Source organism: Pseudoliparis swirei, chromosome 7 (assembly GCF_029220125.1).
Source record: "Pseudoliparis swirei isolate HS2019 ecotype Mariana Trench chromosome 7, NWPU_hadal_v1, whole genome shotgun sequence".
Lineage (NCBI taxonomy): Eukaryota > Metazoa > Chordata > Actinopteri > Perciformes > Liparidae > Pseudoliparis > Pseudoliparis swirei.
The window spans coordinates 17,968,835-17,991,861 of NC_079394.1; the positions used below are offsets into that span (position 1 = coordinate 17,968,835).

At 47.7% G+C, this 23,027-nt stretch overlaps 1 protein-coding gene across 1 annotated transcript in view; it reads left to right on the top strand.

Moving 5' to 3' along the window:
* Positions 1-255: 255 nt before the first annotated feature.
* Positions 256-23,027, top strand: part of nos1 (nitric oxide synthase 1 (neuronal)) — a 43,028-nt gene continuing 20,256 nt past the window's right edge. The window contains exons 1-13 of the mRNA XM_056417956.1: positions 256-316; positions 4,810-5,544; positions 8,220-8,325; positions 10,222-10,329; positions 12,776-12,921; positions 13,880-14,042; positions 14,630-14,721; positions 17,150-17,291; positions 17,399-17,538; positions 18,704-18,878; positions 19,440-19,541; positions 19,991-20,185; positions 20,603-20,688. Coding sequence (XP_056273931.1) covers positions 4,853-5,544; positions 8,220-8,325; positions 10,222-10,329; positions 12,776-12,921; positions 13,880-14,042; positions 14,630-14,721; positions 17,150-17,291; positions 17,399-17,538; positions 18,704-18,878; positions 19,440-19,541; positions 19,991-20,185; positions 20,603-20,688 — 2,147 coding nt within the window. The 5' untranslated portion in view covers positions 256-316; positions 4,810-4,852. The remainder of the gene's footprint in view (positions 317-4,809; positions 5,545-8,219; positions 8,326-10,221; positions 10,330-12,775; positions 12,922-13,879; positions 14,043-14,629; positions 14,722-17,149; positions 17,292-17,398; positions 17,539-18,703; positions 18,879-19,439; positions 19,542-19,990; positions 20,186-20,602; positions 20,689-23,027) is intronic.

Consider the following 23,027-nt stretch of genomic DNA (forward strand, 5'->3'; position numbering starts at 1 on the left):
GTCTCTCTCTCTCTCTCTCTCTCTCTCTCTCTCTCTCTCTCTCTCGGTGTCTCCCGCTGCTCTGCATAAATATAAGGCTCCCCACAGTGCGCGAGCAAAGGCTCCAGTGTGCCTCGTCTCCAGAGGCAGAGCAGCGCGTCGCTGCGACTTGGAAGGAAGAATAAAAGGTTTATAGCTTCTTCTTCTTCTTCTTCTTCTTCTTCTTCTCCTCTGGTGAGAGGCTCGCGCTCCGGCTGCCGAGGCGACGCGACGCGGCAGGACTTTGACCCCAAGTTGTCTGCAGCAGGTCGTTGTGACCGCGACCTCGTTCTCAGGGGTGAGCGGTGCGTTTGTTGTTGTTGTTGTTCTGTCCACTCTGCCTCCTTGTTTTGTGTTATTTGTGTCCGTGGTGTAAATGAAGCTGCGCATTCCCCTGGTGAATGAGGATGTAGAAGCCCCCCTCTTTATAAACGGACTGTTTAAAACGAGCTCGGACCTCGTGACATTCCGCAGCCTCTACCACCTTGGAGCCCAAACCAGGTCTGCGCTCTCCTGATGGAGCCTATGGAGCTCTACATGTGAACCTGTAATCCTCCTCTTCATCGGTGGAAACAGTTTTAATCGTGTTTAAAAACTTTAAAATGTCTTTTTATATCCTGACCTACAGGACACAACTAGTTAATTAATTACAATCAGCACAATGTTCTTTATTTGTAATGACAAGGAAATAGAAAACATAATCGATGATTGACAACAACAATAACAACATGTCATGTTCCTTCTTCCAATGTTGCTCACAGCCGCCGTAGAGTCTGTTTGAGGTGCATCATGTGGAGGGTTAATAAACTACCAGACATGTCATTATTAAGAGTTATATCATTATTAAGAGTTATATTATCATTTAGAGTTATGTCAATATTAAGAGTTATATCATCATGAATAGTTATGTCATTTCGCTAAACTTCAGTTTTACATAAACATATGCAGCCCCTCGATATTACACAGCTCTACGTGGTTTGTGTTCATTCATAGTCTCACTTTGTTTTATGTTATGATGCAAAATGTCATAAAACGACAACAATGACACACACACACACACACACACACACACACACATATATATATATATCTACAGCAGCAGCCTGGAGGCCGGTCCATGAGCAAGGCACCATTACACCCAGAGAGGTGCTGTCCGGCATTCTGTTGATGCTCCAGGGCCACACTGTGTTACCCATACAGGCCTATTCAACCCCCCCGCCCCCCCCCCCCCCCCCCCCCGTCAACAACTCTTTTCGGCTCGATGCCGGCGCGCGCAACGGTCAGCTGTATCGGGTGCTGATGGAAATCTCACGCTTGCCTGTCTTCAAAACTTGAGAGCCCTGGTATATATATGCTTTTTTAATGTTTGCGTAAAACACGAATTCATTGAAATTAATTAGTTGTTCAAATAAAATTTTAGCTGGTAATTTTTTTTTGAATTATAAAAGATGTCTTGGACGTCTATGCAACATCACCGTGTTTTTACTGATCCATAGTTCCTTATAGCGTCACACCTGAGGCTCGGACCGGATGTACCTGGTCACACAGATAGACCCGCGTGAGCATGATGGACAGAGGGATTATTATTATGGGATTGGTTTATTATTATGGGATGGGTTTATTATTATGCGATTGGTTTATTACTATGGGATGGGTTTATTATTATGGGATGGGTTTATTATTATGCGATTGGTTTATTACTATGGGATGGGTTTATTATTATGCGATTGGTTTATTACTATGGGATGGGTTTATTATTATGGGATGGGTTTATTATTATGGGATTGGTACATATATATATATATATATACATATATATTAGGGCTGTCAGCGTTAACGCGTTAATCTATGCGATTAATTTGGCCGCGTTAACGCACTAAAATATTTTAACGCAATTAACGCAACTTTGTTGACTTCCGGTGTGCGTTGAAGTTGTTGCACTCCTCTAAGTGTCAAGCGGCGGCAGTCCGCCTCCTTCCTCCCGTCTGCTCCTCCATATTCACAGAGAAGCAGAGGGCGACGTGTCGGTGACGCGGGGCGGAAGGTGCAGGGGACTTTTCTTTTTTTCTCCGCCCCGATGCGCGCGCAGACACGCCGGCATGGAGCTCTGCGGCGCGCGGGACGGAGAGCCGAGAAGAGTGAACGACACGTCGAGACAGAATGACATGCTGCTGTAGAGACGACCAACAACAGACGTTTAGTTTAATAAAAGAACAAAGACGTCTTTAAGAAAATAACCGTACATTACTTCTGCTGTAATCTGGAGCGATAGAGAACATGACAGGGGGGCGGGGCCTCACCCTGATAGAATGGTGGGGGAAACACTGGGATGTGTCACATGCAAAATACTTTAAAAGGTGAATTTACATGTTTTTGTAAAATCGAGAAAATGAGCCCAGACTCCAGAGGGTTAACATGACATATTTGTCAGTTTACCAAGGCCACTGGTTCTGCTGCTGTTCAGTGTTAAAGATGACAGGACCAATCTCTAATACACCTTTTCTTACTAATCTGAATGTTTCACTGAAGAAACAATTTATCATCCACGATATAAAATACCTCACTGACACTTTATAGGTAGGAGCCTCTTTGAAAACACAGCTCTGTGTGAAGTTTGGTCTTTAAAAAGAATACAATTAAACAAGTGTCTAAAATACACGCTGTCTGGAGGGATTACTCGTTCATTTAGAAGATTTAGTCTTTCGAAGAAAAAAACCCTTTTAATCGTGATTAATCGCGATTAATTAATCGCGATTAATTAATCGCAATTTCAAAATGTGCGATTAATTAGTTAAATTTTTTTAATCGATTGACAGCCCTAATATATATATATATATATATATTTGTGTTTGCCTCAAGTCGGCGGCAGAACTTATTGCTCTGGGAAATCCTAACAATGAAAACCTGGGAACATCTTGTGTGTGTGTTGCATTGCGTAGAGCAGCCCCCCCCCCCCCCCCCATTGTTGTCTTTGCATCTTGTGATTGATTATTAATGTTTTGTTGTCTACCGGTTTAGCAAGACGCACATTTGTGACACGCTCACGTGCCGCGTGCGCGCGGACGTCTCCTTATAGAGCATTGTTTTATTGGCTGCGGCGTCATCATTAAATGATATATAAAGACAACACGAGCCCCACCTGTCGATTCAGGACCGGATCTATCTGTTAGTGGCGCGCGCTCCTCCAGAAGGGAACCACGTAATACACGCATCTGTATTCTTCTGACGAGAAACACGTGAGCTCAATGTAACATAATGTAGCTCAATGTAACACAATGTAACACAATGTAACAACACAGCTGGTTATATTGTTCATGGTCGGTGTTTTTGTTCCCTCTAATTAAAAAAAAACCACGTACTTCAATCTTTAGAACAAAAGAACATCTCTAACACATATACCCGGTCATTCCTCTGTGCCTGCTCTGAACATCCGTTTAACTCTGGCATAATATAAGATAGTCACGTCCAGGTCAGACATGTATTCATATTCATAGTTTCCATCAATAGTCACATCATTATCTGTCCTCTCTCCGTGGGGTGCCCAACAGAAAGAGGACGAACGGGCTGCGCGCGCAGGTTACCCCGCAGCTCGGACGGCTCGGTCGTGTAACCCTGTCGCCACTCACACCAACGGAAAGTGCTAAAAAGTGACTCTGTAGCAAAGTGTGCGGCGCGCGTACCGTGGCGGGGCGCTGACCTTGGTGCTGAAGCGCGCCACTCTGGCTGAGCGGCCACGCGCTCTGTTGAGACTGAGCTCTGTAACCTCAGATGAGTTATGACACGGGAGCATGTCGCTCATCATAAACTGTTCTCACGGTACATTCAGAAAAGGGGTGTGGCTATTGTGTGCGTAACGGTGCCATATGTGACGTGAGGGTTGTGGCACCCAAGGGTGCTATGCCGTTTGAGATCATCAAACATCTGTAGAAAGAACCTGAATGATCTGGAGACAGATGATGGAAACAGTGATCCCCCTCACGCATGAACGGCTATCACAAATCTATCGCACGCTGCAAATATCCAACTTTATTTATTTGTAGTGAATGAGATGTTCATTAAGGGATAGGTTTGGGACACAGCACTGTTGTGTCTCTCCTCTCTTTCTCCTATGACTCGCTCAGCTTCATTCATAAATAAATCCTCTCGTCCTTCATTTGTATTGCCTTACGTTACATTTCTCAAAGCCTGGTGGAATTGCATGTTTATTATTTATTCGTATTTTTACGTAGCCTGTAGCTTCAGCCACATGCCAGATGCTACGTCAGAGAACAACGATGTTAGAAACTAAAACCTTGTCTAGTCGCGTGTGGAGCTTCTGGTTCTCTTGAAGGACAAATATTAAGTAGCAAACCCAACATGTACAAATTAGTATTTTACAAAGAGGCGAAAATCAGTCAATATCATGAATGCTCAGTAATCCATACCATGGGATCGGTGTAGGCTGCAACTGCAGCTGTTAAATAAGTGAAAGTATAATGTTTCCTTTAATTTTGATGTTGGGTGTAATAGAGGTGAAGAGAAAAACCACAAAACCCAACAAACATGTGCCGTCAGTGAAGTTCCATGAACCTGTTTTCATTGAGAGTCTCCTGGGTTCATTTAGCTGACCCTTTGACCCCAAGTTTAGTGACGTGATGCCGACGTCGAGGAGCTCGAGCAGCTCTGACCGTCAAGAGAAGAGATGTTTCATCTGAATGACGTGTCACATCCTGGGAACCACAACGCTCTGCTCTGGTTTCCTCTAAAACTGACTGAACTTCTATTTCCCCTCTTCCTTCTTTTGCTTTTCAGAAACATCCCTGGACATACACACACACACACACACACCGGCGCCATGCAGGAGTCGGAGCCCACGGTGTGCCAGCTGCAGCCCAACATCATCTCGGTGCGTCTCTTCAAGCGTAAGGTGGGCGGTCTGGGCTTCCTGGTGAAGCAGAGGGCGTCCAAGCCGCCCGTCATCGTGTCGGACCTCATCCGGGGCGGCGCCGCCGAGGAGTGCGGCCTGGTGCAGGTGGGCGACATCGTCCTGGCCGTCAACAACAAGGCTCTGGTGGACCTGTCCTACGAGCGCGCCCTGGAGACGCTGAAGAACGTGTCGCCCGAGAGCCATGCCGTGCTCATCCTGCGCGGGCCCGAGGGCTTCGCCACCCACCTGGAGACCACGCTGTCCGGAGACGGCCACCAGCGCACCGTGAGGGTCACGCGGCCCTCCAAGTCCTACGAGCGCTGCTCCCCCCTCGGCCCAATCGGCCCCGCCGGGCAGCAGGGCCACAAGGAGCCCCAGCTCCGGGCCATCGAGAACCTGTCCTCCCCCATCAGCCAGTCCGCGCTGCAGAAGGGCGGCGGGCAGGCCCACCAGGACCCCCTGCTGGCGAGGGACGGTAGTCGCGGAGGCCTCCTGTGCAACGGGATAGAGGAGAACAACGAGCTGCTGAAGGAGATCGAGCCCGTGCTGCGCCTCCTCAAGAACAGCAAGAAAGAGGTCAACGGAGACGGCCAGAGGAGCGCGGCGAGGAGGGACAACGGGTGAGTCACGACGCCTCGGTGCTGGGGCCGGTCGGGTCATAGAGCCTTCATAGAGTCTTTGTAGAGCCTTCGTAGAGCCTTCATAAAGCCTTTGTAGAGCCTTTGTAGAGCCTTCATAGAGCCTAGAGCCTTTGTAGAGCCTTTGTAGAGCCTTCATACAGCCTTCGTAGAGCCTTTGTAGAGCCTTTGTAGAGCGTTCATACAACCTTCGTAGAGCCTTCGTAGAGCCTTCATAGAGCCTTTGTAGAGTCTTTGTAGAGCATTCATAAAGCCTTCGTAGAGCCTTCATAGAGCCTTTGTAGAGCCTTTGTAGAGCCTTCATAGAGCCTTCATAGAGCCTTTGTAGAGCCTAGAGCCTTTGTAGAGCCTTCATAGAGCCTTCATAGAGCCTTTGTAGAGCCTTCATTCAGCCTTCGTAGAGCCTTTGTAGAGCGTTCATACAACCTTCGTAGAGCCTTCATAGAGCCTTTGTAGAGCCTTCATAGAGCATTCATAGAGCCTTCGTAGAGCCTTCATAGAGCCTTCGTAGAGCCTTCGTAGAGCCTTTGTAGAGCCTTCATAGAGCCTTTGTAGAGCATTCATACAGCCTTCATAGAGCCTTCATAGAGCGTTCGTAGAGCCTTCATAGAGCCTTTGTAGAGCATTTGTAGAGCATTCATACAGCCTTCGTAGAGCCTTCATAGAGCCTTCATAGAGCCTTCATAGAGCCTTTGTAGAGCATTCATAGAGCCTTTGTAGAGCCTTCGTAGAGTGTTCGTAGAGCCTTCATAGAGCCTTTGTAGAGCATTCATACAGCCTTCGTAGAGCCTTCATAGAGCCTTCGTAGAGCCTTTGTAGAGCCTTTGTAGAGCATTCATAGAGCCTTCGTAGAGCCTTCATAGAGCCTTCGTAGAGCCTTCATAGAGCCTTCGTAGAGCTTTCAAAGAGCCTTCATAGAGCCTTCGTAGAGGCGTATCACTGGCTCTCTGAAGCCCCCCACTCACTTGACCCGCTGCCCCTAAACCACCTGCCCCAGCTGGAGTTCATTAGCGTCTTGATCTTGTGGTATATTCCACTAGAGGGGGAGAACCACATGATGAGCTGAGGATGGAGGCGCTAGGAAGGTGACGATGTGTTCAGAATAACTTCCTCTCTGGGATCAGCCCATATTGGAGCTGCAATATGTTAGGATGGAGTTGAGTTCACTTCATTAGGGATGACGTTCAACTTCAGAGAATAATAACGTGACAGGGCAGACCCCGAGAGAGAGAGAGAGAGAGAGAGAGAGAGAGAGAGAGAGAGAGAGAGAGAGAGAGAGAGAGAGAGAGAGAGAGAGAGAGAGAGAGAGAGAGAGAGAGAGAGAGAGAGAGAGAGAGCGCGCATTTCAATGAAAGTGTGGGTGGGTTTTAGTTGTGGACTCCTTTTCATTATTTAATGATGAAAAACTACAAAAGGTGGCTTAGAATGCATCGAGTGTGCCTTCAGTCTTAATCCTGGGCACGCTTTTACAAGCTGATAACCCCCCCCCCCCAATTTGGTTCTCGACCTCGTCTTCTTCCTTGAAGCCTCTCTCACATATTCATTAATTCTAGAGACGTCGTGAGCGGGGAAGACGGGGAAGTCTTACAATGAAAGTTTAAACTCAGACTAGATTTATTTATAGATATACAAATATATCTATAAATATATCTATATATATATATATATACGGTGTGACGTTGAGTGTGTCATGAGGTGTCACGGATGTCGCAGCGAGAGAGGACCCAAATGCCGATATAACTGCACAAACTAATATTTAATTCCACGAACCAGACAGGACGACAAAACGCGGACCAAACGGTATGAAGCCAAACTGGGAATGAGAGGAACAGGGTTTACATACACAGGCAGGCGGAGGTGATTGGACAACGGGGAACGAGACACAGGTGAACACAATGAGGGCGGGGCCAGCAATCACACAGAAGGAAACAATCAGGACCAGGGCAGAAAATCACAGGGAGACAGACGACACAAGGACTTCAAAACAAGACACAAAACGAGACACAAACTCCGGGTCTTGACAGAGTGTGAAAGAAAGAAAGAAGGGATGAAAGAAGGGATGCCTGTGAGGATTTACAATTTGCACGCGTTCCCGAGAAAGATTGGGCGGCGGGTGGGGGGTGCGAAGGACGGAAGATGGCGATGTGTGTGAGGGGTGCGTGTGCGTGTGCGTGTGCGTGTGCGTGTGCGTCGCAATCTCCCCTCTAGGATTATTTCCTATCTTTCCCACTTCCTTTCCTGTTCTTTTAATCTTTCCTGGTTGAGTTCACAGCTGCTGCTGTGTATGTGTGTGTGTGTGTGTCTGTGAGTATGTTTGTGTGTGTATATAAACCTTCTGCAATGAACTCGTCAGCAGGTTTTATTGTGTTGAGTTGCTCGTCTCTGTCATGTGAGGTCGTCCCACTGCAGCAACAGGTGCATCAGGAGCTGATGGACGCCGGGGGGGGGGGGGGGGCTCTGGGACTCCTGATAGAATCTCATTTTGAGTGTTCTGTTTACTCGTATAAGATGAAGGAAGAAGGCTTGTTTACCACCTGAGAGTCTGTTTGCATGCAAGATTGTGTTTAACAAACAAAGAGCTCAAACACACACACACACACACACACTCACTCATTCACTCACACACTCACCTGACAGACGTTGTGTGTGGCCTTCAGGGACCTCGCCGTGGGGCACGGCGTGCCTCCCCAGCCGGCGTCTGATGACAATAGGAAGCTGGAGAACGTGCCGCTGGTGGAGCTCCACGACGCCGACGCCGACAAGGTAAAATCCATCTTATGCCTTCCCACACAGAAGAGTCTCATCTCAGAGAGCCTAGCATAGCGTTAGCGTAGCGTTATAATTGCTCCACGCTATTCACCCAACTCGCTCCAGCCCCCATCAATAGGACCTGATGGGGGGGGGGGGAGTGATACCGGGAGGCCAAATTAATGAATGAATGAATGCAGCTGCCGATGATCCTTCTCTCTCCATCCGAATGGATGCAGCCCCTCAGACCTGCAGAGAAGAGAGAGAGTTAACGTGAGTGTGTTTAAAGGAGTGTGTGTGTGTGTGTGTGTGACACTGATGAAACTCTAAGGGCTCATCACTGAGTGTTTAAGTGGACAGACACTTAATAAAATATAACTCTGTAATATTTAAATACTGATGGCTGCATGAGGGTGGAGCACCCTGACTCTAACCCATGAGGGTGTAGCACCCTGACTCTAACCCATGAGGGTGTAGCACCCTGACTCTAACCCATGAGGGTGGAGCACCCTGACCCTAACCCATGAGGGTGGAGCACCCTGATCCTAACCCATGAGGGTGGAGCACCCTGACCCTAACCCATGAGGGTGGAGCACCCTGATCCTAACCCATGAGGGTGTAGCACCCTGACCCTAACCCATGAGGGTGGAGCACCCTGACCCTAACCCATGAGGGTGGAGCACCCTGACCCTAACCCATGAGGGTGGAGCACCCTGATCCTCTCCGGCCTGTACGTTCATGTTTAATAAGCCGGTTGCAGATGAAGGTGTCAGAATGCTCAACATGCCTCCTGTGTTGTTGTTGTTGTTGTTGTTGTTGTTGTACATGCAACAGCTTCATCACTGAATAAGATGCCAGAGACTGAACCACAGGAATCTGTTACCAACATCATCAACGTCCCTGCTGAGGCCGTCAGTCTCACATCTCCTCACATCATCACCAGTCAAATGACGTTGGTTCTTGAGTTGCTAGCTAACGAGAGAACGAGGGACTGATTGTTGACGTCAGAGCTGCTCCTTGCTGCAACCTGTGATTGGGCGATCTCTGCTGGAGGGGGAGGAGCTTAGCAAAAGGTCATTGCGCTGCTCGTGTAGCCCTCGTCTCTCTGCGGGAGCAATAACGCTGACGTCCTAGATTCAGTCGCTACGCGTGAATAGAGATGAAAGAGTAAAGTGACATTTTCTGACCGAGTTGTTTTCATAAACATGTGTCACTCCGTCCGCTCATGTTAAACACACAACCTTTAATCCCCCCGCTGCCCGGTTGGGGGGGGGGGGGGGGTACACAGGAACTAAGCTCGTTGCCCTCTGTGTAAAATCATTCCTCTCTCTCGGCGGTTCTGAGACGATGCAAAAAGACAAAGAGACCCGGCGTGACGCCGTTGGCATCGCCTCCCCACCCCCCCCGGCGAGGAGGACCATTGTGGCGCCGTGGTTTGAGGAGACGCTCCGCTGGGCGGTTCACAAGGCGAGGCGATGAAGAGGGCGTCTGAGGTTTGGCATCGATTACACTCGTGCCATTTCCTCGCAGTGGGCTTCTGGGCCAGTCGATAGCTTCGTCGGGGACGAAGCCGGTGATCCTGGAGGTAGCTCGCCATTAACCCGCCGTTAAATGTTGATTGCTTTTATCCTGAGAAATAAAACGGAGGCGGAGAGCGGAGACGATGGAAGTGGTTTCTGAGCGTCTCGCTGCTCCAGAGAGACTCAAGGACGATGACGAAGGGTTTCTACTTGAGAATAAAAAGCCGTTACTCCACAGAGACTCTCAGAGGTCGTATAACTCCATATGACTCGTCATGTGTGGTGCTCGTATCCACAGTAGGACTTCAGTCATGAACGGCTTCAAGGTCGTCTGAAAGGTCGTGTGAGAGGTCAGAGGCGTAGAGACTGACTGTGTTTGTGCTCCTTGCAGCCGGCCCTGCAGAACGGAAGCCCCTCCAAATGCCCTCGCTTCATCAAGATCAAGAACTGGGAGACCGGCACCGTCTACAGCGACACGCTCCACCTGAGCTCCAGCAAGGTGAGTGGAGACGAGGGGGGTCCACGGGGGGAGCCGCCGGCAAAGAGGATACAGACGTCGTGACTCGAGTCGTTTCTATAGCCGAGAATCTTCTGCCAGAGCTGAAGCGTCGCTGTGGGGACGAACGTTTGAGGCGACTGGCGCCGAGTCACGACAACTTTGGGAAACGCCTGAATGTGTTTGTGATGCAAAGAAACAACTTTAAATAGAATGAAGTTGAACCCACGTTGCGGATGGTTCTCCTCACTTCTGTAAAAATATCAAAGAAATAGAAAGAGTAAATAGTGAGAGGACCTTTGGGATCGGAGATGATCGGCAGCGAGAAGCCAGCGTTGCATGTTAGTTAGAGGATTGAGAAAAACAGCTGTTTATAGTTATGGGGACATTTCAATAAAAAACTAAATGTCACCTCATGAAGGAGTTACACGCGAGGCCGGTTTCATCAAAACATCAACCAGTCAATATGTGACCGGGTGGAGTCGCGTCTAGATTTAAGAAACTACACCTGAGGCTCCACCTAGTCCAAACAGGAGCCAGTCTTTCTGTCCGTACCTTTTAAAATAAAAGCCCTCAACTAACAGGGCTCTCAAGTTTTGAAGACAGGCAAGCGTGACATTTCCATCAGCACCCGATGCTCACCTGTGCGCGCATCGCAGCTGAGCGTTGAATTGTTGACGGGGGTCCGCTAGTGACCCTTTCTTTGCTCCGTCCCGATGCGCGCAGACCGGCGTCGGAGCTCTGCAGCGATCGATCACGATCGGCGTATTGAGCACCCCTGCATTTAAACATTAAATAGCCGAGAGTTTTTTTCAGCGTGAGAAATACGATGTGTGGCGGGAGTGCGTGACTTAAGACCGAAATGCGTGAGACTTGAGAGCCCTGAACTAATAATATTCTCAGGAGAGTATTTGGCATTTTCATGTTGCTTATTTGACTGATTCTATTTTTTTGTTCTTCTTCTGAGGACTGTCTCCGACCCTCCCCCCCAGCGAGGCCTCTCGTCTCGTTAGTGAGCACGAGGTGAAACCCCACAACACGCCGCCGCCGCCATCCCTGCCAGCCTGAGCGGCGTCCTGGTGACTCGGGCGGCGACCCAACGGACGCCCTGATGGCGTCTTCAGATTTATATATACATCACAGATGATCTTTTTTCTTTCTCTCCCTCCAAAAGGACAGCTGGCTGGCATGAATGGCCTCGAGCGACGTGACGAGCGGACGTGCTGGAGCACGAGTGATTCCCTTTTGTTTTATTTTTAACACTTCCCTCCTCGCCCACTTCCTCTCGCTCACGCCGTCACCTCCTTACTCCTCGTGTCCTCCGCTTTGTTGTCAATTATCTTTTCCTTTCGCGTCTTCGAAAATATATATTTTTTTAATTTCCGTCTTCATGTGCAGTTTATTTCTGGACGGGCTTCCGGTCCCCGCCCTGACTGTTTGGACAGTGTGTGTGTGTGTGTGTGGTTCAGGCGTAGCGAGACCGTTTTAGCAGCGAACGGGGTCCGTGTCACACTTCCTGTTCGTTCCCGCCGTCCGCTCTCGCTCGCTCGATCTCTCTCTCCGAGCCGGTGAAGACGTCCAGGCAAATCGAAGTGACGGCTAGCTTCGACTCATCGGATTAAAAGTGACCGTGCAAAGGTCGCCCACGGCCCATGAGCAATTCCTCCCGCTGCATCCGACCCGCGAAAGAGAATCAGTGACTCAGAGACTCGCTCGTTCACACGTGGGCCGGCCACGTGCGAGAGACACCGAAACACCAGCCACGGTCTCTTGTGGTCCCGTTCGCATTCGAGGGGGAGGGGGGGTAAAGGTGTGTGTGTGTGTGTGTGTGTGTGTGTCCGTCCAAAAGGAGAAAAATTGTTTTAAAAACAGGCAAACTAAAATAAAGAACAATAAAAATGGAAAACACGCCAAAAACAACATATATGTAAGTAGTAAAACATTTGATACTACAAAATACTAAATATAGTAGTAGCACTAAAACTAACATGTGTTCAGTGAGGAAATACAATAAAATAACTAGGATCAAAACACATTCAGATATTATGTGGTAGCCTGTTGGTTCAGGTATAAAACTCTGGAACAGTTTGATGTTGTCATCATCATCCTGAGCATAACGGGACGTTTATCCGTTCACATCAGAAACTTTGATTGTTTTGTTTTTTCTTCTTTTGAAGTCTTAACTCCAGCGTGTTTCTGTTCCACGTGGAGTCTGTTGATCCAAAGTGAACTGAGAGGAAAGGGTTAATGACGGTGCTGCCTTCACGGTGCGTTGAGGGGTGGCCACGCCTCTTTCACCTCTCAGCCAATCACAGCACAGCTCGTCTCCTGCAGTGAATCCTGAAGGCCGACGTTCAGATGCAATCTGGCATTGAAGAAGAAAAACAAACATTTTAAATCCCCCTCATCTAACATATATATATATATATTATATATATTTTATCTCCAGTTTCCGATTTGCTCCGACAACGTGTGCCTGGGCTCCATCATGATGCCCAGCCAGCCCGTCCGCAAGCAGGACGAGCCCCGCACCCGAGAGGAGCTGCTCCCCCTGGCCACCGACTTCATGGACCAGTACTACACCTCCATCAAGAGGTGAGGCCCCGATGGAGCGCCACCACCAGGTTGAACATCTGATGTGTGCGATGAGGAGGTTTTACTCACAGAATGAGAGCGACAGGGTGAGAAGTGGACGACGTTCACGTGTCAACGATCACACAAGATAAGATCCTGGAATGTTCCTCAGGATTCATCTTTATCTTCTGAGAGGACAGACCACACCCCTTTGTGTTCTCGCTTGTTTTTAATGTCTGTCTATCTGTGGAGAAAAGACACAAATAAAGTGTTTTAAAGAAAGGGTGATCCCGGCCTGTAATGCCCCGGCAGAGAGAACCGTGAGGTTTGTTAGGGTCCGAGCGACCCGAGGCCGTGCTGGTTGAGGAAGCCGAAAGCAGATAAGATTGGGATAGTTTGGTCTTGCAAGTAGCTGCATTCAATTTGCGCAACTACTATCCCTCCATTTTCTTCACATTTTCCAATAGGTTTTCAAATCGATTCGGGCAGCCTTAGGGGGCTTTTAACAGCTGTCACTGTTTCATTAATTTTCCGATAAGCCAGGGCAGCGCCAAATCCAAACAGCAGAAATCTTGTAATCATAGTTCCGAATAGGTAGATGTCTTCTACGTCGTCCACGGAAAGGGCCGCTAGGAACACGACACGCCAACGCTCCCACGCGTCCATCGTGTAACCGGCCGCCAACGTCCCGGCGGGACGGGCAGGTTCCCCCGAACCCGAGCTTCTCGTCGAGAAGATGGTGTCAATTGCGTTGAGAGTCCAGTTGATCAAATCCATGGTTTTTAGTTCGATGAGCGATGCGGAGAGAGTCTCAAGTATAGGACAAGGCAAGACATGACGATAGGAGCCAAGCAGGGAAGGTCATGGGGAGGAGAGGGAGAGAAAAATGCAACCGCCTTCGGAGAGAGCCAAACGAGAGCCAAACGAGAGCCAAACGAGAGGTTTCTTCACAAACAAATAAGAATAAACGTGTCTGCAGGTTTGGGTCGAAGGCCCACGAGGACCGGCTTGAAGAGGTGAACAAGGAGATCGAAGCTTCCGGAACGTACCAGCTGAAAGACACGGAGCTGATCTACGGGGCCAAGCATGCCTGGAGGAACGCCGCCCGCTGCGTGGGGAGGATCCAGTGGTCCAAGCTGCAGGTGAGCACGTCCACTCCGTACACCTCGGGGTGCACCTTTTGACCAGAGGAGATGGATTCTGCACATCGTGTAGATCCTCTCCTCGTGGTCCTGACCCCCTCGAGTGAACCTCCCCCACTCTCAGAGTAACGTGAAACACGTCATGTGATTCTACCCCTCTAGTAGAATATACCACAATATACATATGATCAATATGTCGTCACGCTTCGTGTTTTCTGAAGAAAAACCTGTAGAAATGACGTTGGCCATTATCTTAGGAAAGCGACGCCGCTCCACCGTCACCACGACCGTCATGGGAAATGTTACGCAACGTTTCTCATGAAAATTCTATTTAAAATTCCCGATTTCCTGTAGCTACCGTCTCCCTGAAAAGAAAGGACGACATGCTACGTGCTACGTGTTGCTTCATTCACCACGGCCCTCAAACAGCAGCGTGGGCTGAATGGAGGCACTCATGGCCTCTTCATCCCTTTACACAATCTTCCTCTTCATCGTTGGTGGAAGCCCCCCCCCCCCCCCCTGGTGGGATCGCTGGGCGTAGAACAACCTGCCCCCCGAGGCTTCATCCTCTCTGTTTGTCTCTGCAGGTGTTCGATGCCAGAGACTGCGCCACGACTCACGGGATGTACAACTCCATCTGCAACCACGTCAAGTACGCCACCAACAAAGGAAACCTGAGGTAAGAGCGACCAATCACAGACCAGCAGCGTCCTGCTCCCTTACAATGGTTCACACACACGCCCCCCCCCTCCATCTGTCCCCCCCCCCCCCCCATCTCCCCTCTCTACCCTGACTGACCCTCTGTCCCAGCTGTCAGCGAGCGCTCCGTCTCTCTTCTCTCTAACGCCCTGGTTGGCTGACATGTTGGCTAACGGGGGGGGGGGGGGGGGGACGACCTGCTCTGTCACGTTCTGCCAAGTCCATAATCTCATATTTATTTACCTCTTAGAAGACGGATAGCTTCTGACTCACGAGCCGACGGCCCAGGTACATCCAGCAGGACGTCCTCGCTCGGCCTGAACATAAACCAGCATATTGAGACATGTCTGCTTATTTAAAGCCAACTGTCAATATTACCAGTTGTTTTTGACTAAATATACATATGTTAGGAGGGTCAAGCACACAGGAGTGGTTTCAAAGGGGATTCCACGGTGCAGTGAATGTGTGTTGGAGATTATCAATACAGGCAAATACCAAAATATGACCAGATGTCCTTTTGAATTGGTTCCCAGTCATCAATGTGGTGATGTCGCAGCACTTTGTTTTAGAAGCTCATGAATATGTTTTAACAGCATTGTCGGTGCATACCGGACCGTCTGGTGAAGAGGGGCTCAGCCTAAAGGAGAAGCTCTCAATGTACTGGTCTACGTTCAGACCCTCAACCCTAGGGCTCAGCCTTAGAGATAGAGTAAGGAGATGAGTTTCCTCTGTAGGGCTCAGCCTTACAGATAGAGTAAGGAGATGAGTTTCCTCTGTAGGGCTCAGCCTTAGAGATAGAGTAAGGAGCTCGGACATCAGGAGTTGAGCCGGTACTCCTTTGCGTCTAAAGGAGTCAGCTGAGGTGGTTCAGGCCTCCTGGTCCCTTTAGAGGTTTTCCAGGCTCGTCCAATGGGAGGAGACCCGGGAAGACCAGCACACCTGGAGGGAGTATATCTCCCAGCTGGCCTGAATGCCTCGTGATCCGCCTGAATGATATGGAACATGATGCGCGTGAGAGGGAAGTCTGGCTCAGCCTGCTGGGTCTGCTGCCTGAGACCAGACCAGGACTAAGAGGATGAGGATGGATAGATGGATGGATGGATTGATAGATAGATGGATGGAAGAGAGAAACGTACTTTCAGATCTTCTGTTTGCACTAATAGAAGAAGTGACCATAAAGAGGACTTTGACTTTGACCTTGATATTCAGACCATGGAATGCACGCAGCCTCCTGGACACATCATGCCTCCTTTGACCTCCTCTGACCTTTGAGACCACACCACGGTTTGGTTTTTTATCGATTCCAACCAGCAGATGTTGCCTGGAATTCTCTCTGCCTCCACACGGTGACTTCCACCCAGCTGAGCAGTATCAACTCTTCTTCTTCTTCTCAGCATTAGCACAGAGAACGTAGAACAGACTAAAGCAGAACCTGAGTCCTCTGACGCGGCTCCACTGAACACATAAAGTCCTCCGGGCTGGATCCCGTGTTGACAGCCTTCTGTTAGCAGCTGATTGATGAGCTTCGGTATTCATACGCTTGGTTTCATGCTCCGCTGCACAGCTCTCTCTCCCTGGAGGCGGCACACTCCAGGTGAACAGGGTACGCTTCTGAGCTGATAGATGGTAATTACTTACATTAAGGCAATTATTGTTTTTTGGATTACAAGTTTTCTGAAATGTTATGTTTAAATATGCAAATGAGCCATTCTCTTCATTACATACCTGCTCATTTGCATATATTTCAAGAGCATCTGAACATCAGATAAAGCCAGACTCAATATTATTAATAATAATGTCATTTTGCTGGCATATTATATTAGACTCAAATGTTTGTTTGTTTTAACAAGAGGGAATTTTGTCAAATCATTTTAATATCACTCCTCAAATCAGACAATATTGGACATTTTTTGCCATGTTTTGAAGATGGAACTGCTCTATAAATCTATGAAACCGCCTCAATTTGTAAAAAATGTTTATATACGTATATATATATATAATTATATAGATGGGAAGGAAAATGGAAAGTGAGTCCGAGCTACTGAAGTAGAGAATTCTCTCTGTCTGAGAAAATTTGTTTAAAGATATATCATTTACAATCCCATACATTATGCAACAAACTATAGCTGAAAAGGTTTAGAAATCTTTAACGAATAAATCTTATTATTATTTTGTGTGTTTCCTTTTCCCTCCAGTCTGAAAGAAGATGTGTTCTGGAAGCCAAATAACCCTAAATCTGTATTGATGAGTGCATGTAAAACTCTGTGTGGCTCAGCTTTGAAGCGTTTATACCGATATCAACAAGCTATTGATCACAGTTCAGATATCTAAAGATGTCATTACCAATGTTTTTTCAAGACATGGGGTTCTTATGATTCAGAGACTTCTTTTTGTCATTTCTTCCACAGGTCAGCCATCACCATCTTTCCTCAGAGGACAGATGGCAAGCATGACTTCCGAGTGTGGAACAGTCAGCTGATCCGTTACGCCGGCTACAGGCAGCCTGAAGGCGACGTCCACGGAGACCCGGCTAACGTTGAGTTCACTGAAGTACGCCAAAGGAGCTCTTAAGTCTACGTGTCAAACCTAAAGCTATCGGCCTATTAGACCTAAAGCTATCGGCGCTCAGCTGTTTGCTGCCTTCTCCTCACACACAGATCTGCATTAAGCTCGGCTGGAAAGCTCCGAAGGGACGCTTCGACGTGCTCCCCCTCCTGCTTCAGGCCAGCGGGAACGACCCCGAGCTGTTCGAGATTTCCGAAGACCTCATCCTGGAGGTGCCGTTCACACACCCAAAGTGAGCGCCGCCTTCCCCTCTAAAGAAGAGACAGACTGGAGCGAGTGACGCTCCAAAAACATACAAAATAAAGAAGACATCCACCCACTCGCACATCTCCTAACAACACTTCTTAGACAATGGGGTACTTTTTTCTGATTGGGGTTATTGTCACATTCCAACTGTGATGCATGTTCCCAGAGAGCACAGCTAGCCCGTTGCTTCATCTGTTGCTATGCCGGCTTTCTGTAACCATGGGGGCTTTGTTGAGATTTAAGCTCCTTTTTCATCCTTATGCGTTCGCTTCCCTTCACAGGAGAACCTTTCTCACATCGGTTCCTACACACAGAAAAATAATGGTTCTTCAAAAGGCTTTGTGGTTCTACGAAGAACCATCATGTTTGAGACACCTTTATAGGTTCTTTGAAGAACTCTTTAAGGACAATGTTCTCTAAAGAACCCTGGTTTGAAAGGTTCATTGTAGAACCAGAAATGGGGCCTTAAAGAACCATTTCTTGAAGGTTCTTTGAGACACCTTTATAGGTTCTTTGAAGAACTATTTAATGGTTCTTTAAAGAACCCTGGTTGGAAAGGTTCTTTATCCAGAAATAGGTATTCTATGGCATCACTCTGAAGAACCATTTTCAGTTCCAGATGGCACCTTCATGTGTATGTACTGAATGATGCCCTTGATGTTTTAAGCATTAAGCTGCTGCACCGAATGCCCATAATCAGGTTAAAGAATTGAGTGTTCACACATACAGATGCACACAGAGCGCTTCAGAATGCCTTGACTCACTGATCTCCCTGCCAAACACCCCCGCCCCCCTAAACAATTGGCATCTCCTGCTCCGCACCCTCCATCAACTGGTCCTCAGCTCTGGCAGCAGCTTTGGCACATGCTGAGACCCCCGACAGCGCCTCGTCATTATGAGATTAGTCAACCCCTCCAGAGGGTCAGAGGACTGAGCTCTGGGAGGAAGATTGAGGTCCTAGCCGCAACTGAAAAGCTGTCAAAAGTGGTGTTAATGTTGATTTTGGCTGCATTTCAATGCCACGCATTGTTATGGTTAATTATCATGCGTATTGCAAAGATGTTGGACGTGTTCCCGGCTTCAGTCAGGAGCAGAGTGAACTAGTTCCAGATCCCTGCAGATCATCACTCCCCCTGTTGGTGTCTTTCCAGGTACGAGTGGTTCAAGGACCTGGACCTGAAGTGGTACAGCCTGCCGGCGGTCTCCAATATGCTGCTGGAGATCGGGGGTCTGGAGTTCACCTGCTGCCCCTTCAGCGGCTGGTACATGGGCACGGAGATCGGCGTGAGGGACTTCTGTGACAGCTCGCGCTACAACCTTCTGGAGGTAGTGCGTTGTGCCAAAGGGTTAGGTGTTTAGGGGTTAGGGACTGGTGGTTATGGGTTAGTGGGTTGGTGGTTGGAGTTAGGGAGTTAGGGGTTAGGGACTGGTGGTTAGGGGGTTGGTGGTTAGGGGTTGGAGTTAGTGGTTAGGAGTTAGGGACTGGTGGTTAGGGGTTAGAGTTAGGGGGTTAGGTAGTCAGGGGTTAGGTAGTTAGGGGTTAGGTAGTTAGGGGGTTGGAGTTAGGGGGTTAGGGGGTTGGAGTTAGGGGTTAGGTAGTTGGGGGTTAGGGTTAGTTAAAGTACAGAAACGGGTGTTTCATTTGTCTTATCTGCTCATTTATCTGTGCGATTATAAACTTTATGTTGATGTGTTTTGGAGAGGCAAATGGAAATGAGCTATTCGGCAATGTTGTTGTCGAAAGACAAAGAAAATATTCCCTGAGGCACAAAACAAAGTATTGTTTTCATCAATGAACTTCTCTGAGTGACATGAAACATGCGTGAGAGTCACAGAGACATTCATGTGCAGACCGTCATCTCACATTTCTCTTTCTATCTCTTGTAGGAGGTTGCTAACCGGATGGCTTTGGACACCAGGAAGACCTCCTCCCTTTGGAAGGACCAGGCGCTGGTGGAGATCAACATTGCGATTCTCTTCAGCTTCCAGGTACAAGCACACCGGTGACCTGTTGGTGTCACATGGGAAACAAACACCCGCCATGAGACAGACATATCATGACAAATGAAATGGATGTTGAGCGATGGGACAGTGTGGACGTCTGATCACAAACAAATAGATTGTCATCCTACACAATGTGCATTATTTATTTATTTTCAGAACAATACGATTAATATTTACTGCTTTTTAAGAGAAGCTCTGATTGGACCGTTTTTGGACGTGGGAACAAAATCCCCCCGGTGTCTGCTGGGACTCCTCCGTCCATTTGTGTAGTCAATAGGTTCCAAACACTCCAAAATATGACTAAATATGATTTCCTCTCGGGCAGTTAGACCCTCGTGTCTGATGTCGTGATGAAGGATTCACTTCGGTGTGAAATGAAGCCGTCTTTGATCCAGGAAACAGAAACTGAAATGAGTCCCTCCGTGTTTCTCCAGTTGTGCAAAGTGACCATCGTGGACCACCACTCGGCCACCGAGTCCTTCATGAAGCACATGGAGAACGAGTACCGGGTGCGGGGCGGCTGCCCCGGGGACTGGGTGTGGATCGTGCCCCCCATGTCGGGAAGCATCACGCCGGTGTTCCACCAGGAGATGCTCAACTACCACCTCACCCCGTCCTTTGAGTACCAGGTGAGAGGGCAGGGCCGAGGCCACATCCAGCGCCACCTTCCTTTGCCTCCGGTTGAATTCACCATGAAACGGAAAGCAGATAATAATATATCTGCACCGGCATTAACTTCAATGGTCTGGAACGCAATTCACGGGATGTTTGTCAGAGGGCGCCACCGCAATTATAGACTTGCACTTGTGTTTGGCGCCCGGTGGCTGCGAGCTATATTAGGAAGGCATTAAGTAAATTAAAGCTGGAGCTCATTACCTTGACGGTACAGCACGTTAAAGGGAAAAAGGTTGTACAGCAAATTTGTGAAAATGCAACTTCTTTATAAGCAAATGGAATCTCAGCCGATGCCTCAGCATGTTGGACAGACCTTTAACATTAGACAACGATGACCTTTGACCTCTAACTTCCTTCCCCATACGCAACAGTCCGACCCCTGGAATACATACGTGTGGAAAGGAGTCAACGGGACGCCCACCAAGAAAAGAGCCATCGGCTTCAAGAAGCTCGCCAAGTGAGTGTGCAGGCGCCACGTGTTCTTCTTGTTCTTCTTGTTCTTCTTCTGTATTTCTTCCGTTCTTGTTCTGTTCTTCTTATGTTCTTCTTCTGTTCTTCTTGTTCTCCTTCTTCTGTTATTTTTCTTCTCTTCTTCTGTTCATGGAATCGAGGTTCATGCCACAGATAATTCCATGTTTGACGTGTTGTGAGATGATCTTAAGAACAGATATTAATAATCACTTAGCACAGATCGAGGTGTAACACAGGGAGGAAGCCGGTTCCTCAGCGGTGAACTTACCTTCCATCAGCCCCTTGGGGAGTAATCAGACTGATGTACGCTCTGTTAATATATAATTGCCTCGAGGGTTTTGACAAGCTAGGTAAACAATTGCCATCCATCCCTCCCTGACATGTCAGCCGCCTGCTGACGTGATGCTCAGACCTGCTGGGTTCCTGCGCCCTGAAGAACAGAGTGGATGCAATTAGATGAGTCAACAAGTATGAATACAAGGGAAAGACTATATATATATATATATAAATATTTAAAAATATATATACAACATTTAAAATATATATATACAAAAAAAGTGTGTTAACAAAAAAAAGGGCTTCATTCATAGTTTTTCATATTCTTCAAACTTTTGGCCAGCAGCAATAGTTTTAAAGTAAGAAATCAACATATGGATTAAAATGAGGATAAACAATGTCACCCAAACAGTTTAAGATGGGGACTGGGGGGAGGATTGGGATAGGGAAATAAAATGAAAATCAACTGGGGAGGCAGGGAGGAGGGGGGCTCTTATGTATATATATATTAGGGCTGTCAATCGATTAAAAAAAAGTAACTAATTAATCGCACATTTTGAAATTCATTAATTGCGATTAAAAGTTTTTTTTTCTTCTAAAGACTAAATCTTCTAAATGAACGAGTAATCCCTTCAGACAGCGTGTATTTCAGACACTTGTTTAATTGTATTCTTTTTTTAAAGACAAAACTTCACACAGCTGTGTTTTCAAAGAGGCTCCTACCTATAAAGTGCCAGTGAGGTATTTAATATCGTGGATGATAAATTGTTTCTTCAGTAAAACATTCAGATTAGTAAACAAAGGTGTATTAGAGACCCCATTGGTCCTGTCATCTTTAACATTGAACAGCAGCAGAACCAGTGGCCTTGGTAAACTGACAAATATGTAATGTTAACCCTCTGGAGGCTGGGCTCATTTTCTCGATTTTACAAAAAAATGTAAATTCACCTTTTAAAGTCTTTTGCATGTGACACATCCCAGTGTTTCCCCCACCATTCTATCAGGGTGAGGCCCCGCCCCCCTGTAATGTTCTCTATCGCGCCAGATTACAGCAGAAGTAATGTACGGTTCTTTCTTTCAAGACGTCTTTGTTCTTTTATTAAACTAAACGTCTGTTGGTCGTCTCTACAGCAGCATGTCATTCTGTCTCGACGTGTCGGTCACTCTTCTCGGCTCTCCGTCTCGCGCACCGCAGAGCTCCATGCCGGCGTGTCTGCGCGCGCATCGGGGCGGAGCAACAACAAAAGTCACCTGCACCTTCCGCCCCGCGTCACCGACACGTCGCCCTCTGCTTCTCTGTGAATATCGAGGAGCAGACGGGAGGAAGGAGGCGGACTGCCGAGGTTTGACACTCACAGGAGTGCAAAAACTTCAACGCACACCGGAAGTAAACAAAGTTGCGTTAATTGCGCTAAAATATTTTAGTGCGTTAATCGCGGCCAAATTAATCGCATAGATTAACGCGTTAACGCTGACAGCCCTAATATATATATATCATATAATATATATATATATATACTAGGGCTGGGCACGTTAACGCGTTAATCTTGCGTTAACGCAGCACTTAATTAACGCCGACAATTATTTTATCGCGCATTAACGCATGTTTTTTTCCCATTTTTTTTACATTTTTTATTTTTTTAATAAATTTTTTAGACAAAAGATAATACATAGACATAACACCTAGAGGACTATAAACAATGCAGACGACAAAACAATGGACATAACATCATAAAGTCAGAGTATTTGTGGGGGAAAAAGAATCTCAACAAATGACGGCAGGTATGAGACGCCCTCAAGACACACATCACACGGAGAATACACGAGTTGTATGAAAAGGAGAGGACTGCAAAGCGACAGCTTCACAACGTGCACCCTGTTGCTCTCACTGGGGACGACTGGACATCGGGTGACCAGACGTCCAGTTTTCCCCGGACATGTCCTGCTTTTGAGCCCTAAAAAATGCGTCCGGCAGGGATTCCAAAGACGTCCGGGATTTTGCTTCGTCGGATATTTGTTTTTCTCTGGGTTTTCATAAACTCGTATTTA